Source organism: Thermothelomyces thermophilus, chromosome 5 (genome assembly GCF_000226095.1).
Source record: "Thermothelomyces thermophilus ATCC 42464 chromosome 5, complete sequence".
NCBI classification, from domain to species: domain Eukaryota; kingdom Fungi; phylum Ascomycota; class Sordariomycetes; order Sordariales; family Chaetomiaceae; genus Thermothelomyces; species Thermothelomyces thermophilus.
Genome location: NC_016476.1, coordinates 2,393,053 through 2,413,514, shown reverse-complemented (window position 1 = coordinate 2,413,514; position 20,462 = coordinate 2,393,053). Strand labels below are relative to the sequence as shown.

Below are 20,462 nucleotides of genomic sequence, written 5' to 3'. Positions count from 1 at the left end.
ATCTTTCATGTCCCCGGGCCATTGGCAGTTGGTGATGGATGGATTGCTCGGAATGCTGGACTCGGGCCGGTATCATATCTAGGTGCTCAAATAGCGGTCGTAAAGGCGCTCGGGGCGGTTGACCCCGACGCCTTTTTTTTTTTTTTTTTTGTGCCCGGCGACGGATGGTAGCTTTCATTCCCGCAGCCCGGACACCGGCTACTCCATCATGATGTGCCGTTAACCCGGTCTGCCGGCCGTGAAACGAGCATGTGCTTCGCGAATTGGGATAGTTGCAGTGATTCATCCATAGTGTTTGATTTCGGGGACGATCATTCCCGCATTCTTCTGTTCCACCACTCCCAGGCTTGGAAACCAAGTACATCCTGTACTTGATTACCGGACAGCGATGGCCGCTTGGCTTCAAAACCATGTATAAAGCTGCCCGGAATAAGTCTTCAAGTTGAGAATGCCTCTGCAAACAACTAACCCGAGCTGTGAGAGAGGGAGTCTCGACAAAGGAAGACTTCGATATACACTCCGTCCAGGAAGGAAACCAGTCCTCCAGAGAAGCAAATCAAAACTATCCCTTTCATTAATTATACTGCTCGGACCAAGCCCGCGCGCATTTTTTTTTGAGCCTCAGAACAATGATTTCTTCACCCCGCCAATCAATAGATCCCTCTTCTGCTTCTTGACAAAGTTGTTCACCCCCTCGGCCCATCCTTGACTGGACTCTTGCAGCCGATTCACGGCGTCATCCACAATGGTCAGCTTCTCGGCACGCTCGTTCAGCTGCCGACTCAGATACTCCCCCCAGCCTTCCTGACTCGCCCCGGCCCTGGCGCCCCCAGCGCCGGTGCCGGCACTGTCGGCGCCGCCCGCCATCCCCCGCTCGGCCGCCGCCGCAGCCATCATCCGCTTGCTCGGCGGCCGGTCGTCCCCGCCGATCAACAAGTCGAGATCCGTCGGGCTGACGTATTGCGTGCCCGAGATCCACTGGAGGTTGCTGATTGTCGGGCGTGGAGGCAGGACGAGCTCCGGATTGATGAGCGTATCCCGGGACGGCGGCAGCGGTTGCCCCGTACCCCAGACTGACAGGATGGCAATCTCGGACGGGCCGGTCCAACCAAAGACCTCGCCGGTGCGCGAGATGACCGCCGAGATGGTGCGGCTCGGGTCGAGCATGGACAGCGTGGCACGGCCGATCTCCTTGAGGCCTGGCAGGGTGTAGGCGCGCGCCGTGCGGTCGCTGAAGACTGCTACGAGAGCGACGCCAACATGCGGGATCTCAGTCACGCGCGCAGCGTCGCAGAGCTGATCGTCGAAAGACTTGGAGGCGCCCTTGGCGGTCGCTGGCTTGAAGACGCGGATCTCGGTTTGTGTCACTGTGTGTTTTTTTTTTCTCGTCAGTCGGAACCGTTTCAAGAAGCGCGGAGAGTGACCGAACCAGTCAGACTTACCGGCTACCAAGACACCATTCACTTGCCTCCCTTCCCTCAGACCGGCTACTGCGAGCCCCGTCGCGCTGGCTGGTTGCGCGGTATCCACGTTCAGCGGGTTGATCCCCACGACCTTGTCGCCGCCGCACTTTGTCACGCCAGCACACTGCGCTGTGTACGTCTGTCCCGACGGGAGGATCTTGAAGGTCACCACGTGGCCCAGGTTCGTCCCTACAAAGCAGGCAATGCTCGAATAACCGTCACCTTCCAGAGTCAACACACCGAATTCGATGACCGTCGGAAACTCCAGCGTCGCAGATGCTCTGGAGGAATGTCCCTTGAGGAATGAGGACCGCTTGTCCTCCTTGATGAACTGGGTCAGCGAGCCCTGGAAGATGACGCGCGGTCCGCGCAAGTCGATGAGGCTGAAGAAGCCGCCTTCCGAGCCCGCGGCAACGAACCCCACGTCCGAGACGGTGACCACGCTGACCGGGCCCTGCATCATCTCGTAGAGGACGAATGGCTGCAGGCCCTCCTTCAGCGACGGCTCCGCGCGCGACGAGATGTCCGTCAGACCGCCGGGGTTAGGATCGAGCGGCTTGGTCGCGTCTCTTCCATAATACCTGTTGCCGCCCCACCGGTAAATGACCACCTCTCCCGTCCTTGTGCCGGCCGCAAACTCCCCGGTGGCGTCGGCCATGGAAAGGGCGGTGACGCTGACATCCTCGAAGCGTCCGAGCGCCCGAGCGACGTCCACCTGCAGCTGAGCCTGGTTCTCGATGTCGTCGTCGTGGCCAACGTCCCATATCCGTATCGTACTGTCGGCGTGGGCGACCTGGATGATGTTGCGGTAGTCCCAACCAACCCGTCTCCTCTTTGGTGCGGGGGCACCTCCCAGCAGGAACGGTCCTCCCTGATTGCGCGTCTCGACGAGCGCCAGCCACTTCTGCCTCGGCACCGTGCTGACCGCGATCTTCTGCACGAACGGATGCACAAACAACATGCTCGGGTGCAGCATGTTGGTCGGGCTGATGGGGTACCCCGACGGGAAAGTCAAGGTGATGATCTCACCCGAGGTGAGCATGGTGAAGATGGCAATCGGGTCTTGTGCGCCGTCAAAGAAGGGCGATGATCGCGGCACTAAGCAATAGCTCGCCACGGCAGCCCCGGGTGGTATCGGCAGCGTCAGGCGCCTCTTCCCTTCAAAATGGTTCGCCAGCGCCTCCCACGACGACGTCGCATAGATCGGGGTCGGCCCGAGCTCCAGGAAGGTCAGGCCCTTCTCCTCCTCATCCACCGCCTGCCCGCCCGCGATCAGGAGCGCCGTGTCGTCCGGGTTCTGCTTGCAGCACCACGTAATCTTGCCAAACGGCACCAGCGGCGTCGGCTTCTTCTCTACATTGACCCCCGGTTCGTTGACTCTCGTGTGGTAGATCGACCGCGCAGCAACCAGCCTCCCGTCCTTGGGGTCCCAGAACACCAGGCTCCCGTCCTCGTGCGCCGTGAGCACGAACGTTCCCGAAGGGTGCCAAACAGCCTGCACCAGCCTCGGCCTCCTCTCCTTCTCCGTGCCTATCCCGTTCCCGCCCCTGGCGCGCGCGGGGACGACATACTCGAAGAACTTGGTGGCCACGTTCTGCTTGAACGAGTAAATCACCGCCCCGGTGGTATACCCGATCAACAGCTTGCCGATATCCCTCGGGTGCAGCTGCAGGCTGACCACCCCGACCGCGAAGGCGGAGACAGGCCTGCCCGTCCGCGCACCGGGCCGCTCGGGCGAGTTCCAGAGATTGCCCAGCCTCCACCCGGCGGCGGGCGTCCCGCGGTCCAGGTCAAAGGCCCACACGTCCCCGCCGTTCTCGGACCCGACAAAGGCCCAATCCAGGCCCGGATCCGTCGTCACGCACGACGCGCGCCCGTACGTTGTCCTGCACACCTTCTGGCCGGTATCCGGGTCCCACACGGCCAGCTCGTTGTGGCTGTCGAGGCTGACCAGGCGGTTGGCCACGAAGGCGAGGTAGCGGACGGAGAGCGGCGGCTGGAGGGCGGCGGCGCCAGAGGTCCCTATTGATGATGCCAGCGCCGAGAGACCGGAGGTCTGATTGAGGGTGATGGTGCGTGCGACGCGGCGGCCGCCAAAGACGTAGATTTGGGCGGGGCCATATTTGGACGCTGTCGTGCCGACGGCCAAGAGGGATTGCGTCGGGTCGTAGGTCAGGCAGCTTTTTCAATAAAATAAAAAATAAAAAGTCAGCCAGTGGTGATGTTGGGAGTGAGAGTTGGCGGTGATTATCCATTCTCGCTGTTGTTGTCGTGGTCGTCGCATCTCAGGTTGGAAGCATGACGACATGGGCCCCGCGATCAAATCATAACAAGGGTCTCCAAAAACGTACCTGATCTGGGAAGAGATGCCATATCGAGCCTGTTCATCAGGCTTGAACGCCCCCGGGGCAATTCCTGCAGAAAGATCCTTCTGAACACCCGCTTGCTTAGCCCGCAAGAAGCCCGCCATTTTTTCTTCTTCTTTTTGTCCAAAATGCGATGTTGGCAGGTTGGTCAGAAGATAACGACCGAAAAGGGAGCTTCGACAGTAATCCGTACACAGTGAGGTTTGCTGACATGTGGGGTGAAACGGCTGGGCATCCCTGCCGCCCCGCGCTACCAAGCACCCCCCGGGTGCCGAATCCCGGCTCGGCGAGCTGTCCGTGCGCTCCGATGCGCCCGTTGCTCGGCAGCGCATCTCATCAGGGGCATGTCAGCATCTTCCAATTTGTGAAGTGAAGAGTCTGTTGAAGTCAAATAAGCTCTTAAAGTTATACGCATTCCAAATCTCGTCCAGCCACGATGGCACCTAGTTTGTTTTGATTGAGCTTAGGCGATGTGTTTAGCTGTACTGAATACTTCGGTCCCCAATTTCCTTGCCGATGTGCCCGTCTACAGTCGACAATATGCAGCGTGTTTACAGAGTGATTCTGCTGAGTCGACGAGGCAACTGCGAGACGGCAAAATAGCGTCAGAAACTGACAAAGAAACTGCTCGCGTGGCCGCCGAGGCGTATGCACATACATACAGGACGTATATGAATCCATTCGCTGCCCCAGCCCAGACACCTTTGGCCAGCTCCAGTTTCGCTCTCAGTTCCCGAATCCCGAGCCTCTTTTGCGTCTCGGAACATCCAGATTCACATGGCAGCTTAGATTTGTGCTATTGGGAGAACGAGTCATGGTAAATCAACGAGGGTTTGCTATCTGTTTTGCGCTCTGGACTCATGTGCTTAGCATCTTCGGGCCCTCAGGATGGCGCTGGGCATTGCCACGCTGCCTTCGGGCCCTCGAAACTGGCACCGCCAAGCTTAGAATACATCACTGCAGAACAAAACAACATCCATCCGCAGCCTGCCAAGAGACCGTGTTATCATCAGTCGTCCTCCTCAATCCCTCAAATCCTTCGCATGAGCACGCCAACCCTTGCTGCATAGACTCCGTAGGGGCTCCTCAGACCCACCACATGGTGTTTTCAAAAGTCCTGATGGCAGAAGGACGGGCTTTCGAGCCGCATCCAACCTTCAGAAGTGGGGGAGGAACCACATCATCCTCGGAGCGCGAGGTAACCGTCCTGCTATCGCTCTTTGACATTGGGCCTGGGCGGGTCAATACCAAATGCCTGCTATCCACCACCATCGGCTCAGCATTGGCCGACTTGTTCTCATGATGGCGAGCCCGAGTCCCAGCCAAGTGTGCGTAGTAGACCGCAGGATGTATAGAGACCGGCGTGGTGGAGCGGCAATACTGGTAGCACTGATGGTACAAGATGCGCTGCAGGTCATCAGGCTTCAAGCCGCACTCGTCGTGAATCACGTTGTAGTGCACCGGGCGGGCGGTTCCCTGGATGGCCACATGGGAGCACAGGTAGAAGTCGTAATGAAACGGGTGAGTGACTTCCCGCTCCACAAGCGTACCAGGCAAGCAGTTGCCGTTCTTGTCGCCCCGCTCCGGAAAGAAGCGAATATGGTGGCGCTTGGTCGCGATAATGACGGTAACCTTGGGAATGACGCCAATGGACTCCTTGAAAACCTTCTTCAGCTCCTCAATCTCAAATTCCATGACGTGGGCAAACTGTCCCTCTGAGACGCCGTCACGTAGGTAAAAGACGTGCTGCGGAGCCGTGTTGAACTTCTTCCGCCATTTGGTAACCAGCGGGCCGAGCATCGAGTGCATGTTGTGGGGCTGCAGGATCTCGACACCCCGGCCGTTGGTCTGCACAGCAGCATCATAGATTGCGATGTCTCGATCCATCGACACGCACATGGCGGCCGTAGAGACATTCCCAGCGGCCGTGCTGCCGTGAGAGATATCCACACCAATCATCATGGTCGGAATGTTGATCAAGGGTTTCTGATTGGCTTTGACGGCGAGCCTAGAGGTCTGTCCGCCCAGCTTTGCGTTCACCTTCATGCAGACGTTCGAACAGTACTGGGGGGCCGCCTTTCGGACGTGCTGAGCCTGTACCATCTGTGACAGGCATGCCACTTGGCAGTCGTTCGCCGCCTTGAGTCGGTCATATATGATTGCCGCTTTGTCTCTCAAAATGTAGAACATGAGTTGGGGATCAGCCTTGAAGTTGGTGCCGCACTTCTCGTAGGCAGCCCCAACAACGCCCTCGAGCGGTGTACCCCTGGGGGGCGCCAGGATGATCGGATCGTTCGCAATCCTACCTCCATGGCTGGCGTAGACGTTCCTGAAAGTTTTGGCAAAATTTTCGGCACACGGCTTGTCGACACAGTTGTCGATGATGACCAATGCCCAGGAGACAAGCGGCTGTGGGTTGGGAACAGCAAACCTTATGCCGCGAAGGTCCCAGCGACCTGTCATCTTAGGGTCGACAGGCTTGTTGCCATATTGAATGACCGGATTGGGAAGGAGTTTTGCGGGAATCTTGGTCATGGTCGGATTGATCTTGATGCCGAAGTGGGAGAGATATCGATCCTTGTCCCATTCCAGATTCTGCACCATTTTCATGATCTGCGCCTGGCGCTGCGGGGGCCGCTGCACCGCGAATTTGATCATCTCTGATGTCTGCAGTATCTTGTGAGCTTCAAGTTCTGGCCAACACTGGCTGTATCGGGCCTACCTGGTTGGGGTCCAATTTGAATGGATAAGGGTTGAAGCGATGGACCTCGCAAACCTCCATGGGGAAGAGTCCGGCATTTGTCGACTCAACAAGAGGCAAGTACCAATGCTGAATCTTTGTCTTGTACTGTCGCATGAAGAAGTCCGCGACGCTATAGGTCCTCACGGAGCCGTCCGGCATCTTCTTGTCGAAAGTTACAGCTTTTGCATTGGCACCGAACTCGCCATACTTGGGGTTGAATAAGATGCCCTTGACCTTGTACTGCTTGGGCGGATCGGATGAGCCGCGATGGTTTACCACGAAGCGGATGTTTGCCAAACGACGGAGCGCTTTGAAAGCCTCGGACATGCCCCAGGTCGGAGCGTCACCATTCTTCCCGGGAATCTTCACTGGCATAAGTGCCTTTCGCAGACCCTCATAATCGACTGGTGGATGTGAGCTCCTTGGCCATGGATAAAGATCACAACTTCAAAGCATGCTCTGGGGGACTCACGGTTCTCCCACTTCCGGTCCATGCAACTCAGAAAGTTACGTGCCAGCATCTCGAACTTCTGGCCAACCCAAAAGGTCTGATTGGCGACGTCGACGTTGATTCCGAGCCCAATGCCGCCAGAACTCAAGGACTATAGCGTGGTTAGCGTGGCCAAGATAAGTCTAAGGACGAAAACACATACGTCGTTCAAGCGGATCGCAGAATAGATGCCCTTAATGGCCTCATTTACTGAATTGAGGCGCTTGGTCTCTGAGTATTCGTTGACGAGCGTGCGCTTGATTAAGTGCATGCGCTCCGAGGGGCCTTGACGGAGAACATGATCAAGAAAGCCTAAAATGTCAGAAATGTAAAGGAGAAAATACGAGGAAGTCTGCCACTTACTCATGCACTCCAGAACCGTGTTGTCCCAGCCGATTTTCTTCTCCAAATAACCCTTCAGAGCTTCCAAGCGGACCTTGCATGTCTGTTTGACCTCGAGGGTGACGATGTTGTTTCTGCGGCCGGGTCGGCCTTCATCCAGGCCAAGGTCAACTTCCAACTTGAAGCCCGGGATATTGCTCGTTGACCTGTGGATACATGTTGGCCATTTCGCTCGACAAATTCAAGATCCTGCAAGTCTAGGCAACTCACCAAGCAAGCTTTCGATTGTCGTAAAGCCAGGGGGATTTGGTCTGAGCCAGCTTGCCCTGAACTGCCTTCGTGTTCCAGGTCTTTTTGTACACGATGGCAGCCTTGGGCTCCGGAACGATGGCAACCTAGCTAACTGTTAGCGGTGCATTTCTTGTGATGTTTGGTTCACCTTTCCGAGATACATACGTCGTACTGGTAAACGTCTCTACCAGTGACGTTCTGGATGCGGAACTGATTCGCGCAAACGTTGATGTTCTGACCGGAGGTGTTATAACCACGACGGGCAGCAAAAGGAGTGTTGACCTTGTCGGGATTCTAAAGACTAGATAAGCATCGAGTGACTGGACTATTGAAACAAGAAACTTACCAAGTACGCCTCGGGCGGCAGATCACATCGCTTGTTGATCCCCTCGGGAATCGCCAGAACATGGCGCTGCTTGTTGCTAGCCATTGTGGCAGCTAGCCAGGGCCGAAAATGACTGCTAGATAAGGTTGATGAGCTGGCTGATTGCGACTGTTTGGTTCCCGGGGATGAGGCAAATGAACGTGGCTTCTCACGATCGACCAAGCTGGAAGAGAAAAGGGGCTAACGATGACAGGAAGATAACGAGGACTCTAGACGGCAACTTACTCTAGTCGTAGATGATCTGGAACGAAGAAGGGTAAGGTCGCTGTTGGGAGTTTTTTTTTGGGGGGGGGGGGGAGTTTGAGAGTGGCGAAGGGAAAGATGGAAAACTTCCGTTGGTTTGCAGGCGGAAGAAGGGGATGTAGTGTGAAGCTAGGAATAAATACGAAAGGCCATGAAAGTGGTGGTGCTTGCGCAAGTGGGCAGGCAACTCTAGGAAGCGCCGACACAGGTGAAGAGAGGAAGGAACGACAGAAAGAAGGCAACGGGGTCCGGACTTACCGATTTGCTCGTGGAAGAGATGGGTATATCCTTGCAGAGGACTGGATTGTTCCAGTTAGCACAGCTTCTGAAGTTGAGTGTTGCTTCGAGGTAATTCAAGTCGGAGAGAAAGTGATCGACCAAGCCTGTACGAAGGTTGTTTAGGATATGAGAGCATAAGCGGACCAGTTGCTCAGAATAAGTACCTCGAGCGATGGAGTATGACTCAAATCGGGAAACTGGCATCGACTGGAGCGTGGGCTGAAAATTATAGATGATAGAGGGAAATCGTGACATACCAATCGAGGTCTGCTCTCGGTTTCGTATTGACGAACTGTGAGTCAATGGTTAGAATTTCTTTAGCAGGTCGGGGCACCATAAGGAACAAAAAGAGGTCACCTACCAGACGAGAAGCTCTGCGGCTACGAAAACAGATTAGAGGCTCTTCTTTTCGTCAGTAAGAGCGGTGTGAGAGGATAAGAGTACTTGGGTTGCCCAGGGTGCATGAGGTTTGATCAAGAGAGATCTGAAGGAAGCGGGCGAAGTTCTGGATCTGGAAGAAGGAAAAAAGAGAGGGAGGAGAGGAACAAGGTAGAACAAGTGGGGAAGAATCGTACTTGGTGCTAGACTTAGAGGGTCACCTTCTCTGAAATGAAGAATGCAGGAGCTAACTTTGGATAGTGCAGGCAGAGAACGGCTTCCGAAGACCCCGGGGGTCCCGTGGGTGTAGTGGGTGTAGTACTGGTAAAACTGAGGCGATTGTTTGTCAAGCCAGAGTTCTGGGCATGACCGTGCCAGGGTTTGCGGTCTGAATGAGATTGAGGAAGGAATATTCGTATTTGCTTCGCTTTGATGATCTCTTGAACGATAATCAGGAAGGAAGGCAGTGGAAGGAAGAAAGAACAGCCCCCGAGAAACCACCGCCGGCAGTGACTCGCGATTTCTCGTTGCAGTGGAGAGGGTAGAAGTCGAAACGGCAAGCGGGCAAAACCATGGAACTCGAGTGCTTACTTTACGACTGTGATAAGGTCGAGGAGTTGTTGACGGTTGCGCAAGTGAAGAGGAAAGCAGCTAGGCTCGAGATACCTGTAGGTGGTTCGGGCTGCAAGATTGACGAGTTGGAAGAAGACAAGAGAAGAAGAAGAGGGGGGAGGGGAGAACTTTCGATAAGTACCCCAGCAAAGCACTCATAGCCGTGGAAAATGGCTGGAAGCCCGGTCACTGGCGGGCTGTTCAATAGGCACTGAACGTAGAGAACCACTCGTGTCAGGGTAAAGAATCACGAATAAACCGATATCTTCACGGTGATGATACACAACATGAAGTTTACGAGCCTAGGAAGTCAGAGCGATGCCTTCTCAGTTGGCTGGGCTGCCAGGGTCTAACTCGGATCAGAAAAGACATGGTAACAACAAATTGCCTCTATCGTGCCCAGGCAAGGCTGATCTCAGCTCAACTCACTTCCCTACAACTAAACAGTGTCTTACTTGGCATACTATTACACCTACCTGTGCGTGATTACCAGAAGCACTGCCAAGTGCCCGACGATGCCAATTGTGCACACTTTGAGACGTCTTCCCGGGACGTGCTCAAAAGAACCAGGGAGGAGCAAACAGAGAGGGATGGATACCTACTCATCTCCACATTATCTGGACTCAACATTTGGCCTTGCCAGGCCTGTTCTTTACGATATACTACACGTCCTTACCTAGGGGTATTCGTGTATCCGTCTACGTGCACCTGCGCAATATAAGCCTGTTTGTGGGCATCGACGTACTGTATAATAATTTACATCTGTGCTCGGTCAGTCCATCACGGATTCTAGCACGATAGTGCAGGGAATGTAGATAATATTGTATCACGGGCCACGAACTCCAATCCTTTCAAAAGCCATCTGCTGTTTTCCCTTCAGGGTGACGATCAATGCTATAATCTATGTCAACATCTCCTGCCGGTTGACCTGTGGTTGCCCGAAATCCTGCGCTGCATGTATTCCATGACCAGAGACAAACGGCATCAAGACCGAGAGACCAACGAATGCCTATGGAGACTGTTCCCGGGAAGACGCATGCGAAACCATTCGTTTGTTGTATTGCTGTCCCATCAGCAGCTATTTCGAATCATGATAGTTGAATCATTCCTTTACCAATGGGCGCTTTCCCGTGCTCGGAAAGTGGAAACCAGCAGAGTAGTTACCCCGAAGACCATCATACTCAGCGCCGGATGCACCAAACTACCAGTAAGAGGGCCAACAGATAGCCGATGACCCCTGTTATATACATGATTAAAGGTACTATCTCCACTGGCCCCCCTTCATTCGTGGTTACAAGGGGCAGCAGTGACGATAGCCGCAGGACAAACAGCCCAGCCCGGCTGAACTCGGAGATGCAAGATCCCCCCTCCCTCTTTTTTGCGTCAGCCTGAATCCAACAAAAGGTATAACGGTCCCACCCCAGACGCAGGCCGTCTCCATGAACTTCGTATGGACGAAGACACTGCATCCTGGCCGGCTATGGATGCGGCGGATACTCCTAGTAAGGATGAGGCGGATACCGCGGATAACCTCCCTGAGCTGGGGGCGGCGGAGCTTGGCCGTACAAGTGAGGCGGCGGAGGACCACCATAACCCTGTTGCGCGGCAGGCGGAGGCGGGTAAGGCGGCCAAGCAGCCCCGGCTGCACCATCGTATTGAACGGGTGGCGGAGGCGCATACCCTGCCTGAGGGGGAAGGGGAGGGTGGCCTGGAGCGTATACAGCTGGTGGTGGTTCGTATGAACCGCTAGACCCGGGTCGGTTAGAGCCCTGTCTGTAGGGGACGGCGGACGCGGGCGGCATGCGCCCGCGGCCTCCGTCTCCTCCGACGTAGGGGCTATGAGGTCGACCGACGGGAGCAGGCGAGTCGCGGCTCTGGTAGCCACCATACTGACCGGTATGCTCCGACGATTGACGCATGCTCTTCCAAGCCGTATACTCGGGGACCGGAGTGTCTCGCAGGAGGTTGGTCATCTTTGCAGGGTTGAAGCGTTGAAAGTCGTAGAGGTCCGCCCGAGGGATCTGGCTCAGGAGGAAGGTGATGTCCCGAGCAATCGGAGCTGGCGCAGCGGCATATGAGGCAGCGCCTTGGCCCTGCAGACGGCGCTGCTGGTCCAGGCGGCGGCCGGCAGCACCTTTAAGCGGCGACGCGCCGCGCTGGAACTCGCTGAAATCGTTGCGCTGAATCTTGCGTGGGGGCTCTTCGAAATCGTCAGCGGGCAAAGGTCGCTTTGGGGAATTTGTCGCAGGTAATGTGTGAGACGCGGGACTCGCGCGCGACGCGAGAGGCGGTGGACGAGGGGAGTCCTGAGCGGAGGCGCCTTTCTCGATCGAAGGTATCAACTGTTTGGGCCTGAGTTGCGTCATGGGCGACACAATGATCCTAGCGGCGATCGGGTCGAACTTGTCGGTCGAATACCGCGCACTGAAGTGAGCCAGCTTCGGGTCCTCGGGGAAGAGCTCTGCCATGCGCTTCTCCAACTTCGCGATCTGAGACAGCTCTCCGAACTGCGATTCATACTTGTGAAAGTAGGCATAGAGAGGTTTAGCCTTATGCACAAGCTCAGGCTTCTGGGTCAGGCGGTTGACGACAGTTTCGAACAGCACGCGAGCATCTACGCAAGTCAGGAATGGATCAAGTGCAGCACATAAGTGGGTTGCTTACTGGTGGTGTCATCACGGGAATGGAGGTACTTGATGTTCTCCAATGCGAAATTCTCATCTTCGGGAAACAGTTTGGCACCTCGGTCAAAGATTTTGCCTCCCGCCGGGTCCTTGTAGATGGTCCACTCCAGTTGGGCAACTGCAGCATATACGTCGCTGGTAAGACGGCCACGATGGCGCGCATCTTGGAAAGCCTGCCGCATGCCGCCGAGCTCCGTGTTGGGCTTTCCCTTGCCCTGGATACGGCGCATCGCGCGAATCAAGGCGATCCAGACAAAGGAGATGGTCCGTGAGAGCAGCTGAGTCTGCGCAGCGAACCCCTGCTTGATAGCTCGAAGTTGGTCGCTTACCTTGCTATTCTTCGGGGCCTTGTCCGAGGATCCGGCGTCATCCTCATCCTCGTCATCGTCGTCAGACTTGTTGTTGGTGGTGTTTTCGCCAGCCGACTTGGCAGCCTCTTCGATGCGGGCAATTTCCGCGGCCTCGCGTTCCTTGAGGCGCTTGATGATGCCATAGAGCGTGTCCAAGACTTTGTCGTAGGGAGCGCGAACGGCCTTGCCGCGAGCAATCTTTGACTCGTCGGTCTCCTCGATTGGATAGGTAGACTCGATGTAGTCGGCATGCTTCAGAGCGAGCAGAACACTTTCGGGGTTTGCCTCAATACCCCTGGTGAGGAAGTCGAGTCCGGTGGGGCTCCCGTCCTTGGACGTGATGTTATTGTCGAAGCACCATTGAGCGGCATCAACCCACATCTCGGGCCAGAACCGGAGAGCCATGAGAGCCTGGTTATAGACATAGAGAATGCGCTTTTGGTAGAGACCCGGTTGCTCCTTGTCGTCCTTGAGATCGAGAGGGTCCGACTTCTCCCAAGCGATCCACTTCTTCCAGATCTCGACCTGCTCCATGTACTCCTGATCGCCGTCAAAGCCAGGAGCGGGCGGGAGGCGGGGGAGAGTAGTGCGTTGCAGGCCCCGAGTGATGTTCTCGAGGGCCGTGTACGCGCTCTTGGCGGACATGTACGATGCCGACTTCTCGGCCAAGTACTTGCGGCCGGTCAGCTTGTTGAGCCCCATCTCGAACTGGTCGTATTCCTTCCACAGGGTATTGACGTTGCTAATCGGCACACAAATCGCCCGCTGGTACGCCTTGCGCAGCTGGTCCATCTTCTGCTGGTCTTGCCACTGGCTTCCCCCGACTGTGCCGGGTCCAAATTTGAGAAACTGGATGTACTCGGCCCATATCTTGCCAGAATCCTTGTCCAGGCCAATGTTGTCAATCACGAATTCATAGGCGCGGGAGACAGTCTGGCGAGCATTGCCGGTGCTATCATTGAGGTCGTTTCTCCGACGGATGTAGTCCAGATACTTGGTCCACAGATTAACATTTGGTGTTGACATGAGCGACCTATTGAAGATAAGCTCGGCCTCTGGAAAGTAATTCATGTCGAGCTCCATTGTGAGATATTCCGCCCAGATATCGGCCTGTTTCAACGACATCAGCTAATTGCAACGTCCTCAACATTGGGCGCATCGACTTACGGCTTGGGGGAAGACCGCAAGGAAGCGGTCATAGATCAGTCTCGACTTTTCAATGTCGTTCTTGGACCGGTATTCGGCGATCAGCGCGAGCCAGGCATCCATGGCACCCCGGGGGTCGTCTCGGACCCGTTCCTCCAGTTGGGCGATCTTGTCAACAGTGGCTGGACCAGCCGCGGCCGAGATTGTAGCGCTGGTGTTTCCATTCTCCTGCTGATTGGTAGGAGGAGCATTCACCTGAGGGGCAGGATCTGCAGTGGACGAGGCGGCAGTAGCCTGTTTGGCAGCAATGGGATGCTGCTGAAGAGAAGCATGTGGGACAGAAGACTGTGATGCGGCGTCGGGGACATGACCACTCGATGCAGGAACCGGTGCCTCATTATCATCTTCAGAATCAGAGTCTCCCACTAGGAAGCCTCCTGCCGTCCGCGGCTTTTGCTTAGCGGCACGCTGGGGGGGCGCGGTAGATGCTGAGGGGCTCGCAGACACCTGAGGCGCCGCAGCAGGAGCCGGTTCAGCTGTGACTGACTCGGGATCGTAGTCACCCACATCGTCGGTGGCACCACCAGGAGATGGGACGTCACCTGGATCATGATGGGCCGAATCAACGGAATACTCTGCTTGATCTTGATCGGTGCTATGCTGCGGATTATTCTCCTGAGTGTTGCCAACTGTCACCTCATAGCCCCCATTCTCATTCCACGAGGCGCCCTGGTGAGCGGGATCGTATTCAGCCATTGCCTAGGTAGACTGATGTGCTCCTGAGAGGGCGAATGGTCAGGTCGCAGACGCAAGGGAGTGCCGCGGTTGAACGTCCGCTTTTCGTTGGAGGCAGAGCGATGTATCAGGACAACAATGTCAAGACAGCGGAGCGGCGTTGGGGTGCGGCGAGTGTCGGCGACTGCAGTGTCGGCTGGAGTTTGCGTCGGCGTGGAGCGAGAGGCTTGGGTATCGCGATCTGGTATCGAGTTGGCGCCGTGGATTGGGGGAGCCGAGGTTTGGTTGTAGAGATAGGCGTAACGGATTCTCTCAAGAGCTCCAGTCTCGCTCGAGATGGCGGAACACTGCTTTTAGTCAAGGGTGGAAAGGAAACGCGACGGCTGCATGCTGTGCTTGAATAAAGACGCGAACACACAATGAAATCAAGTAGTAATCGCAACGATTGCGACCGCGCGCTGATTGTGGGAGATGCTATTCACTATTGCATGAGCCTACTCAATGGCCGGCGATGCTATTGTGCTGTGCTCTGCTGGTCTCTCAACCGGCAGCAGGTTCGCGCCTGGAAAAAAACGAGGCCGGAGCCACAGCTGGTTGGAGCTCTTGCCTGGGAAGCTGGCGGACCCACTATGGTGTGGCACAAATGGGGCTGGACGCCACCCTGCTCCTCATACGAGTACACAACCATTGCGGCTAAGCCAGCTACATTCTTCAGAGTTGTGGGTCTCCCGCAAGATCGGGCGCCATCGACGCGTTCTGGGCTGCGCTCAATTTACGCGACCTGACCCCTGCAACGCGACTGCTCCTCGACCGAAGGGCCCCCCAAAAGTGTGCAGCCCACCTTGCCAGCGACCCCTCAAAGCGCGGAGTCCCATATTTGAGTGAGAAGGCGGCCAAAACAAACACGGCTATTTCCCCTAGCGCTTTCCTCAGACACCGCTTCTCCCTGGCCGCAACCACCTCGCGCCTCGAACGGCCCAAACTCGTGTCTCGAGACTAGTTTTCCGTCTCTGCAGAGGAACAGCTTCACGGGTTTTTCTTTCTCTTGCGCACTATTATCAACCGAAATACCACACATCACGACCGCTTATCGCCAAGATGTCTGTCGTCTCCCTTCTCGGGGTTAACGTGATCAACAACCCCGCCAAGTTCACCGACAAGTACGAGTTCGAAATCACCTTTGAGTGCTTGGAGCCACTGCAGAAGGGTGCGTTTGGGTTTCCTTCGCCTTATCGCAACACGCCCGATCAACTAACTTAACCCTCCCCCGTGGCAGATCTCGAGTGGAAACTCACGTATGTCGGCTCGGCGCAGTCGGACCACTACGACCAGGAGCTGGATTCGCTGCTGGTCGGGCCGATCCCCGTGGGCATCAACAAGTTCGTCTTCGAGGCGGATCCGCCTGACACGAAGCGCATCCCGATCGATGAGCTGCTCGGCGTGACGGTGATCCTACTGACGTGCGCCTACGACGGCCGCGAGTTTGTACGCGTCGGCTACTACGTCAACAACGAATACGAAAGCGAGGAGCTGCGCGACAACCCGCCCGCTAAGCCCGAGATCGACAAGATTCGCCGCAACGTGCTCGCGAACAAACCACGCGTCACGAGGTTTGCTATCAAGTGGTATGCTGTTACACGCATTCTCTTGTCCCTCCCCCTCCCCCCATTCCCCTTGATGTTACAGAAGCTAACGATGACCTCACAGGGATTCCGAAGCTTCGGCGCCTCCCGAGTTCCCTCCGGAGCAGCCTGAGGCTGATCTCGTCGCCGATGAAGAGGAGTACGGCGCCGACGAGCTTGCCGAAGAAGAAGAGGCCGAGGCTCTCGACGGCAGTGGGGACGCGCAGATGGACGGCGTAGAGGGACCCGACGGTGTTGTCGACGAAGAGGACCTGTCGGACGAGGGTAGTGTCGACATTGAGGGCGAGAGCGAGGAAGAGATCTTGGAGGAGGACGATGGCATCGACCAAGAGGGCGGCGAGGGCGCTGAGGGCGCTGAAGGCGTTGAGGGAGATGAGGGTGATGAGATGGATGTTGACCGGCCCGAGCCTGCGGTACACAAGCAGCCGGAGGCTATGGTGCATTAGCCGGTCACCACCAAAAAAGAGGCGAGAGCGAAGCACATCGACGCCGTCATATGAGGATACTAATCGGAGTATCTTTTGGTATGGGATAGGAGGGTTTGGAGAGCTGAGTTCATACCCTAGACGGTTCGCATTTTGTGTGATGGGATTCGCGTATGATGATCAAATTGACGTGGTTCACTAAGCAATTCTGTGGTGGTTTCCCCGAGATTGTTCTATTCAGTGTACACTCATCGAAGGCAGCTCATTATGATGCACTTTTCACCTCGATCTTTTCCACCAAATCCGCCCCGATTCTCGCAATCTCTGATAAGATCGCCTCTTTGTTGACATCTACTAAGTCCGCCTCCTCATCATCTTCGTGTTCGTCGCTCTTGGATTGTTTCTTCCCTGCTGCTACAGGCTTGTAGGAAGTCGGCAGGTTAATCCTGAAACTCCGCCTTTGCATCTGTGGGTTCCAGATCGCCCCGATGGTGTTGTCCTCCACACTACCACGGAAGAAAACGAGTGGTCCTCCGTATGTTGCATTGAGGTGCTCCAAAAACAGATCCGCAGGATGCTGCGCCAAAGGCAGTGGCTCCTGTCCAGTCCGCTCGTCAAGATTCTTGAATTTGGGCCGGGCGACTTCCTCTTCCTCTTCGGGATCGATGTTGGCATACGTCTTTAGCGTGCTCTTGAACGCCTTGCTGTTCAGGTGGATGAGGACATCGTACTCCTTAAGCGAAGGCACAAACAACCGCCGGTGGTCGAGTTCCACACCCTGCTCCCTGATCAAACGGGAGGCGCTCTTAGCGAGGGACGTCATCCGTGCGGCAACCACTTTTGATGGCTTCGCCTGGCCATCTGCTGTCGTCCACGCGACCCCGCTTGGCTCCTGGGAGGTGGCTACAAGGAGAACGGTGTGGTTCATATTGGGGTCAATCTTACGCCACGCTTCAAGGCGGGTCGAGATCGATGCCCTTTCTGATGCCGTCATCTCACCGCTCGTGTCGACCACTAGGGGCTCTGAGCGCCAATCCCAATGGGAAAGGAATAACAAGGTTCGCATGAAACCAGTGTTGATGCTCGAGGGAGCATCCCAAGGGTATGGAGAGAGGAAGACGTGGAGAACGGCGAGTTCGATGAACTCCTCGGTAAAGTGGCATGACAGCTTGTGGACGTTGAACCAGTGTTTGACGAGACGAATCGTCGGTGACAAGGCCGGGAAGCGCGTGGCGCAAGTGGAAATGTATTGGTTGTGCAGAGGTAGGTTGGTGTATAGCCGCCTGAATGTCGCGAGGAGTGTCGTGGCCCGCTGTCTAAGGTACTGCTCCGATGTTTTATCCTTGACCTGACGTTCTAGCAGCGACTCCTCCAGATCGCTGTGTATCCGAAGACGGAACGAGGGTCCAGATTCGTAAATAACGTCTAGAAAGGCAAGATTCTCAGTTTCATACTTGGCGTTCTCAAGCCCGACGTGCGTCTTGAGCTCGCCGGGCTTGCTGCGCTCTAGGAGGCTGCCGATCATCAAGAGAAAAGCGATCTTTGTCCGCTGGATGGCAACAAGGCTGTCGGGCCATTTGCCCGACGCCTCGAATGAGATGACGCATTCCAGTGGCCGAGGGCCCGATTTTGACGATCCAAATGTTGGAGTCTTGACAGACGCCTGCCGGAGTTCCGGGCAAATGGGGGCGACCTGTCTGACGCGGAGGGGCAACTCATCCAGATCCCGAATATCGCGTTCAAAGGCACCGAATGCCTTCTTGGCCACATTAAACGAAGCTGTGTCGGCGGGCTTCAGGGATAACAAGGCAGGAAGCCCGTCGCCATAGACGCTTATCTCCTCATGGAGGTGTCCAATGCGCAGGTGCCGACCGAGAATGTACCGAATGATCTCCTCGCAGATACCGAAAGGCGTGGTCGAGGTCCAAATGAGCGTTTCCCGGATGGAGTCACGCTCAAAGCGTCTGAGCTCGGATTTATCACCCCAGAACTTACGGAAGTTCTCGCACGCCTTCTTTTCTTCGGCGCTTGGTCCGGCAGACGGGCCGCGGTCAACGGTCCGCGCCATGTTAATGGGGTCAAAAAGTATTCTTATCTCCACTGGTGATGTGGCCTGCGACCCGAGTCCCTCAGTCAGGGGCCATGACCGGTGGCAAGCCGGAACTTGCATGTGGATTAAGCGGGCTCTTTGCCCCATCTCCTTGTCGACCAGAGCCCGTTTCAGGATCTGATAAGCCTTGTTGCTGACTTGCCAGGCTGGCCCCCGCGAGTCCGCACCTGTGTCTGCTGGTGCCTCATCGATCTTCAGACGCGCAACCAGGTCGAAGCTGTGTAATGGGATGTCCGCCTTAAGAATGAAGGTCGGATTGAATTGGTCCACCGAGCTGTTAGCAAGCAAGCTTCTCGTCCATTTCGCGTGTTGATGAAGCAAAGCAGCCGACCAAGGACCCATTTTGAACGCAATGTTGAGTTGCCTAGCAGAATCGTAGAGGATTGGGGTGACTTCACAGTAAGATTCCAGATCCGGTTTCCCGGGGCCAAAGACGCAAGGTTTCTCGGCGAAGTTGGTCACCGACAAGAACTGGACGAGGGCCTTGAATAGTTGGGTGGCGCTGAGCGAGGGAGAGAGAGCTTTGGCCTCACCACCTTGAAGGAGGAGGGCTAGTAGAACCGCCCATTCAAAGTGGCCAAATCCACCCTGCGAAATGTCCCCGCCGAAACCTCTTTGTTGTAGCCAGATACGGCCTAAAATGCAGGCGTTCTTGAAGGCTGCGCATTTCTTTTCCGCTTGCCGGAGGACCTTGAGGTATGGCAGAAAGCAGCTCTCGGCAACGAGTGTCGAGTTGTAAAACGACGTGGGTTCAGAAGTATTCGATTCACCATCGCGGTTCTTGCGAACGAGAGTGGCCCCCAGATGGAGTTTTGCTGTTGGGAAGAAGCCGTCTGGCGCGCAAGGTAGAATCCGTATCCTGAAATCCAAGACCCTCCCTTTTCCCGACGTCTCCAATTCTGCTTCTTTCGAGACGTTTGGCTGGATGGCGAGAACGGGGCACAGAGGGTTGCCGTTGAGATATTCGTAGGACAACTGGGCCTCACTCCCGAATTCTTCCCGCAGCGAAGAGGCGACGACAGCCAGATAGTACGCCCGCTTGTAGAAGTAACGCAGGTGAAGATAATCCTTCTCTTGCAGGATCTCCTTGGGAATGACGATCACCATATCGACGCCGTGGTCCTTTTGCGTCTTGATCATCGTCTTGGAGACATAGCTACCGACAACATTGAATTGTGCTGGTTTGGCAAATGCAACCTTGTAGTTGGAGTTCTCCTGCGGCTGCGGGTCTGGGAAGGGAACTTTAATCTTGGTTGTCTTCTCGAGCTTGGACGCTGCTTGAGCGATCTGGTGCCAGTTAGCAATTGAGCCCTGTTCGTGGCAGAGTTCCTTCTCGTACCGGGAGCGCCTCATGGGGTTTAATGCCCTCAATCGTGCCTTTAATCCGGTGCAAAAGATTGTCGGCGCCATCCAGAGCGGTTTCGTAATCCAAGCGCACCGAATCTAGTAGCTCTTCTGTCTCGAGAATAAAGGCCCTAGACCGAGAGATCCCGGTTGAGGCTGCGGATTGCAAGAGGATCTCGGCATCATCTTGCGAGTGGTCAAGCTTCCTCCGCTTTGCCGGTGTCGAGTCCATTGCTAGGGGGACGAGGTCGTGCCGAAAGATGCTGGGCGCATAGAGACGCAGCTTCCACGGCCAAAAAGTCAGGTCAACGTTGCTTGCCGCGACTTTTTCTGGGGATATTTTTTTCGATAAAGACGGACCCACTGTGTGATAAGATAACGCCCCACCAGGATCTGGCGGGGTGCTTTTGGCGCCAGCCCACCCCGGACATCA

General features: G+C 55.8%; 6 protein-coding genes across 6 annotated transcripts; 1 reads left to right on the top strand and 5 right to left on the bottom strand.

The window, feature by feature from the left end:
- Window positions 1–469: 469 nt before the first annotated feature.
- MYCTH_2308666 (uncharacterized protein) lies at window positions 470–3,967 on the bottom strand. The gene is made up of 3 exons (XM_003665147.1): window positions 3,815–3,967; window positions 1,443–3,643; window positions 470–1,367 (listed from the first exon to the last, which is right to left on the bottom strand). Exons 1-3 carry the CDS (start codon window positions 3,931–3,933, stop codon window positions 622–624), a joined length of 3,066 nt encoding a protein of 1,021 aa, XP_003665195.1. The 5' UTR covers window positions 3,934–3,967; the 3' UTR covers window positions 470–621.
- Window positions 3,968–4,595: 628 nt separating this feature from the next.
- Window positions 4,596–6,501, bottom strand: MYCTH_2308665 (uncharacterized protein). Its single transcript, XM_003665146.1, has one exon. It carries the CDS (start codon window positions 6,485–6,487, stop codon window positions 4,916–4,918), a length of 1,572 nt encoding a protein of 523 aa, XP_003665194.1. The 5' UTR covers window positions 6,488–6,501; the 3' UTR covers window positions 4,596–4,915.
- A 1,330-nt stretch (window positions 6,502–7,831) lies between these two features.
- Window positions 7,832–8,146, bottom strand: MYCTH_2308664 (uncharacterized protein). Its single transcript, XM_003665145.1, has 2 exons — window positions 8,042–8,146; window positions 7,832–7,989 (listed from the first exon to the last, which is right to left on the bottom strand). Exons 1-2 carry the CDS (start codon window positions 8,123–8,125, stop codon window positions 7,840–7,842), a joined length of 234 nt encoding a protein of 77 aa, XP_003665193.1. The 5' UTR covers window positions 8,126–8,146; the 3' UTR covers window positions 7,832–7,839.
- A 2,812-nt stretch (window positions 8,147–10,958) lies between these two features.
- MYCTH_2308663 (uncharacterized protein) lies at window positions 10,959–13,775 on the bottom strand. Its single transcript, XM_003665144.1, has 2 exons — window positions 12,257–13,775; window positions 10,959–12,206 (listed from the first exon to the last, which is right to left on the bottom strand). Exons 1-2 carry the CDS (start codon window positions 13,707–13,709, stop codon window positions 11,092–11,094), a joined length of 2,568 nt encoding a protein of 855 aa, XP_003665192.1. The 5' UTR covers window positions 13,710–13,775; the 3' UTR covers window positions 10,959–11,091.
- Window positions 13,776–15,382: 1,607 nt separating this feature from the next.
- Window positions 15,383–16,779, top strand: MYCTH_70818 (uncharacterized protein). Its single transcript, XM_003665143.1, has 3 exons — window positions 15,383–15,714; window positions 15,784–16,132; window positions 16,215–16,779. Exons 1-3 carry the CDS (start codon window positions 15,606–15,608, stop codon window positions 16,594–16,596), a joined length of 840 nt encoding a protein of 279 aa, XP_003665191.1. The 5' UTR covers window positions 15,383–15,605; the 3' UTR covers window positions 16,597–16,779.
- MYCTH_2308660 (uncharacterized protein) lies at window positions 16,717–20,387 on the bottom strand. The gene is made up of 2 exons (XM_003665142.1): window positions 20,025–20,387; window positions 16,717–19,972 (listed from the first exon to the last, which is right to left on the bottom strand). The coding sequence occupies exons 1-2, from the start codon at window positions 20,259–20,261 to the stop codon at window positions 16,841–16,843; spliced, it is 3,369 nt and encodes a 1,122-aa protein (XP_003665190.1). The 5' UTR covers window positions 20,262–20,387; the 3' UTR covers window positions 16,717–16,840.
- Between the last annotated feature and the right edge of the window lie 75 nt (window positions 20,388–20,462).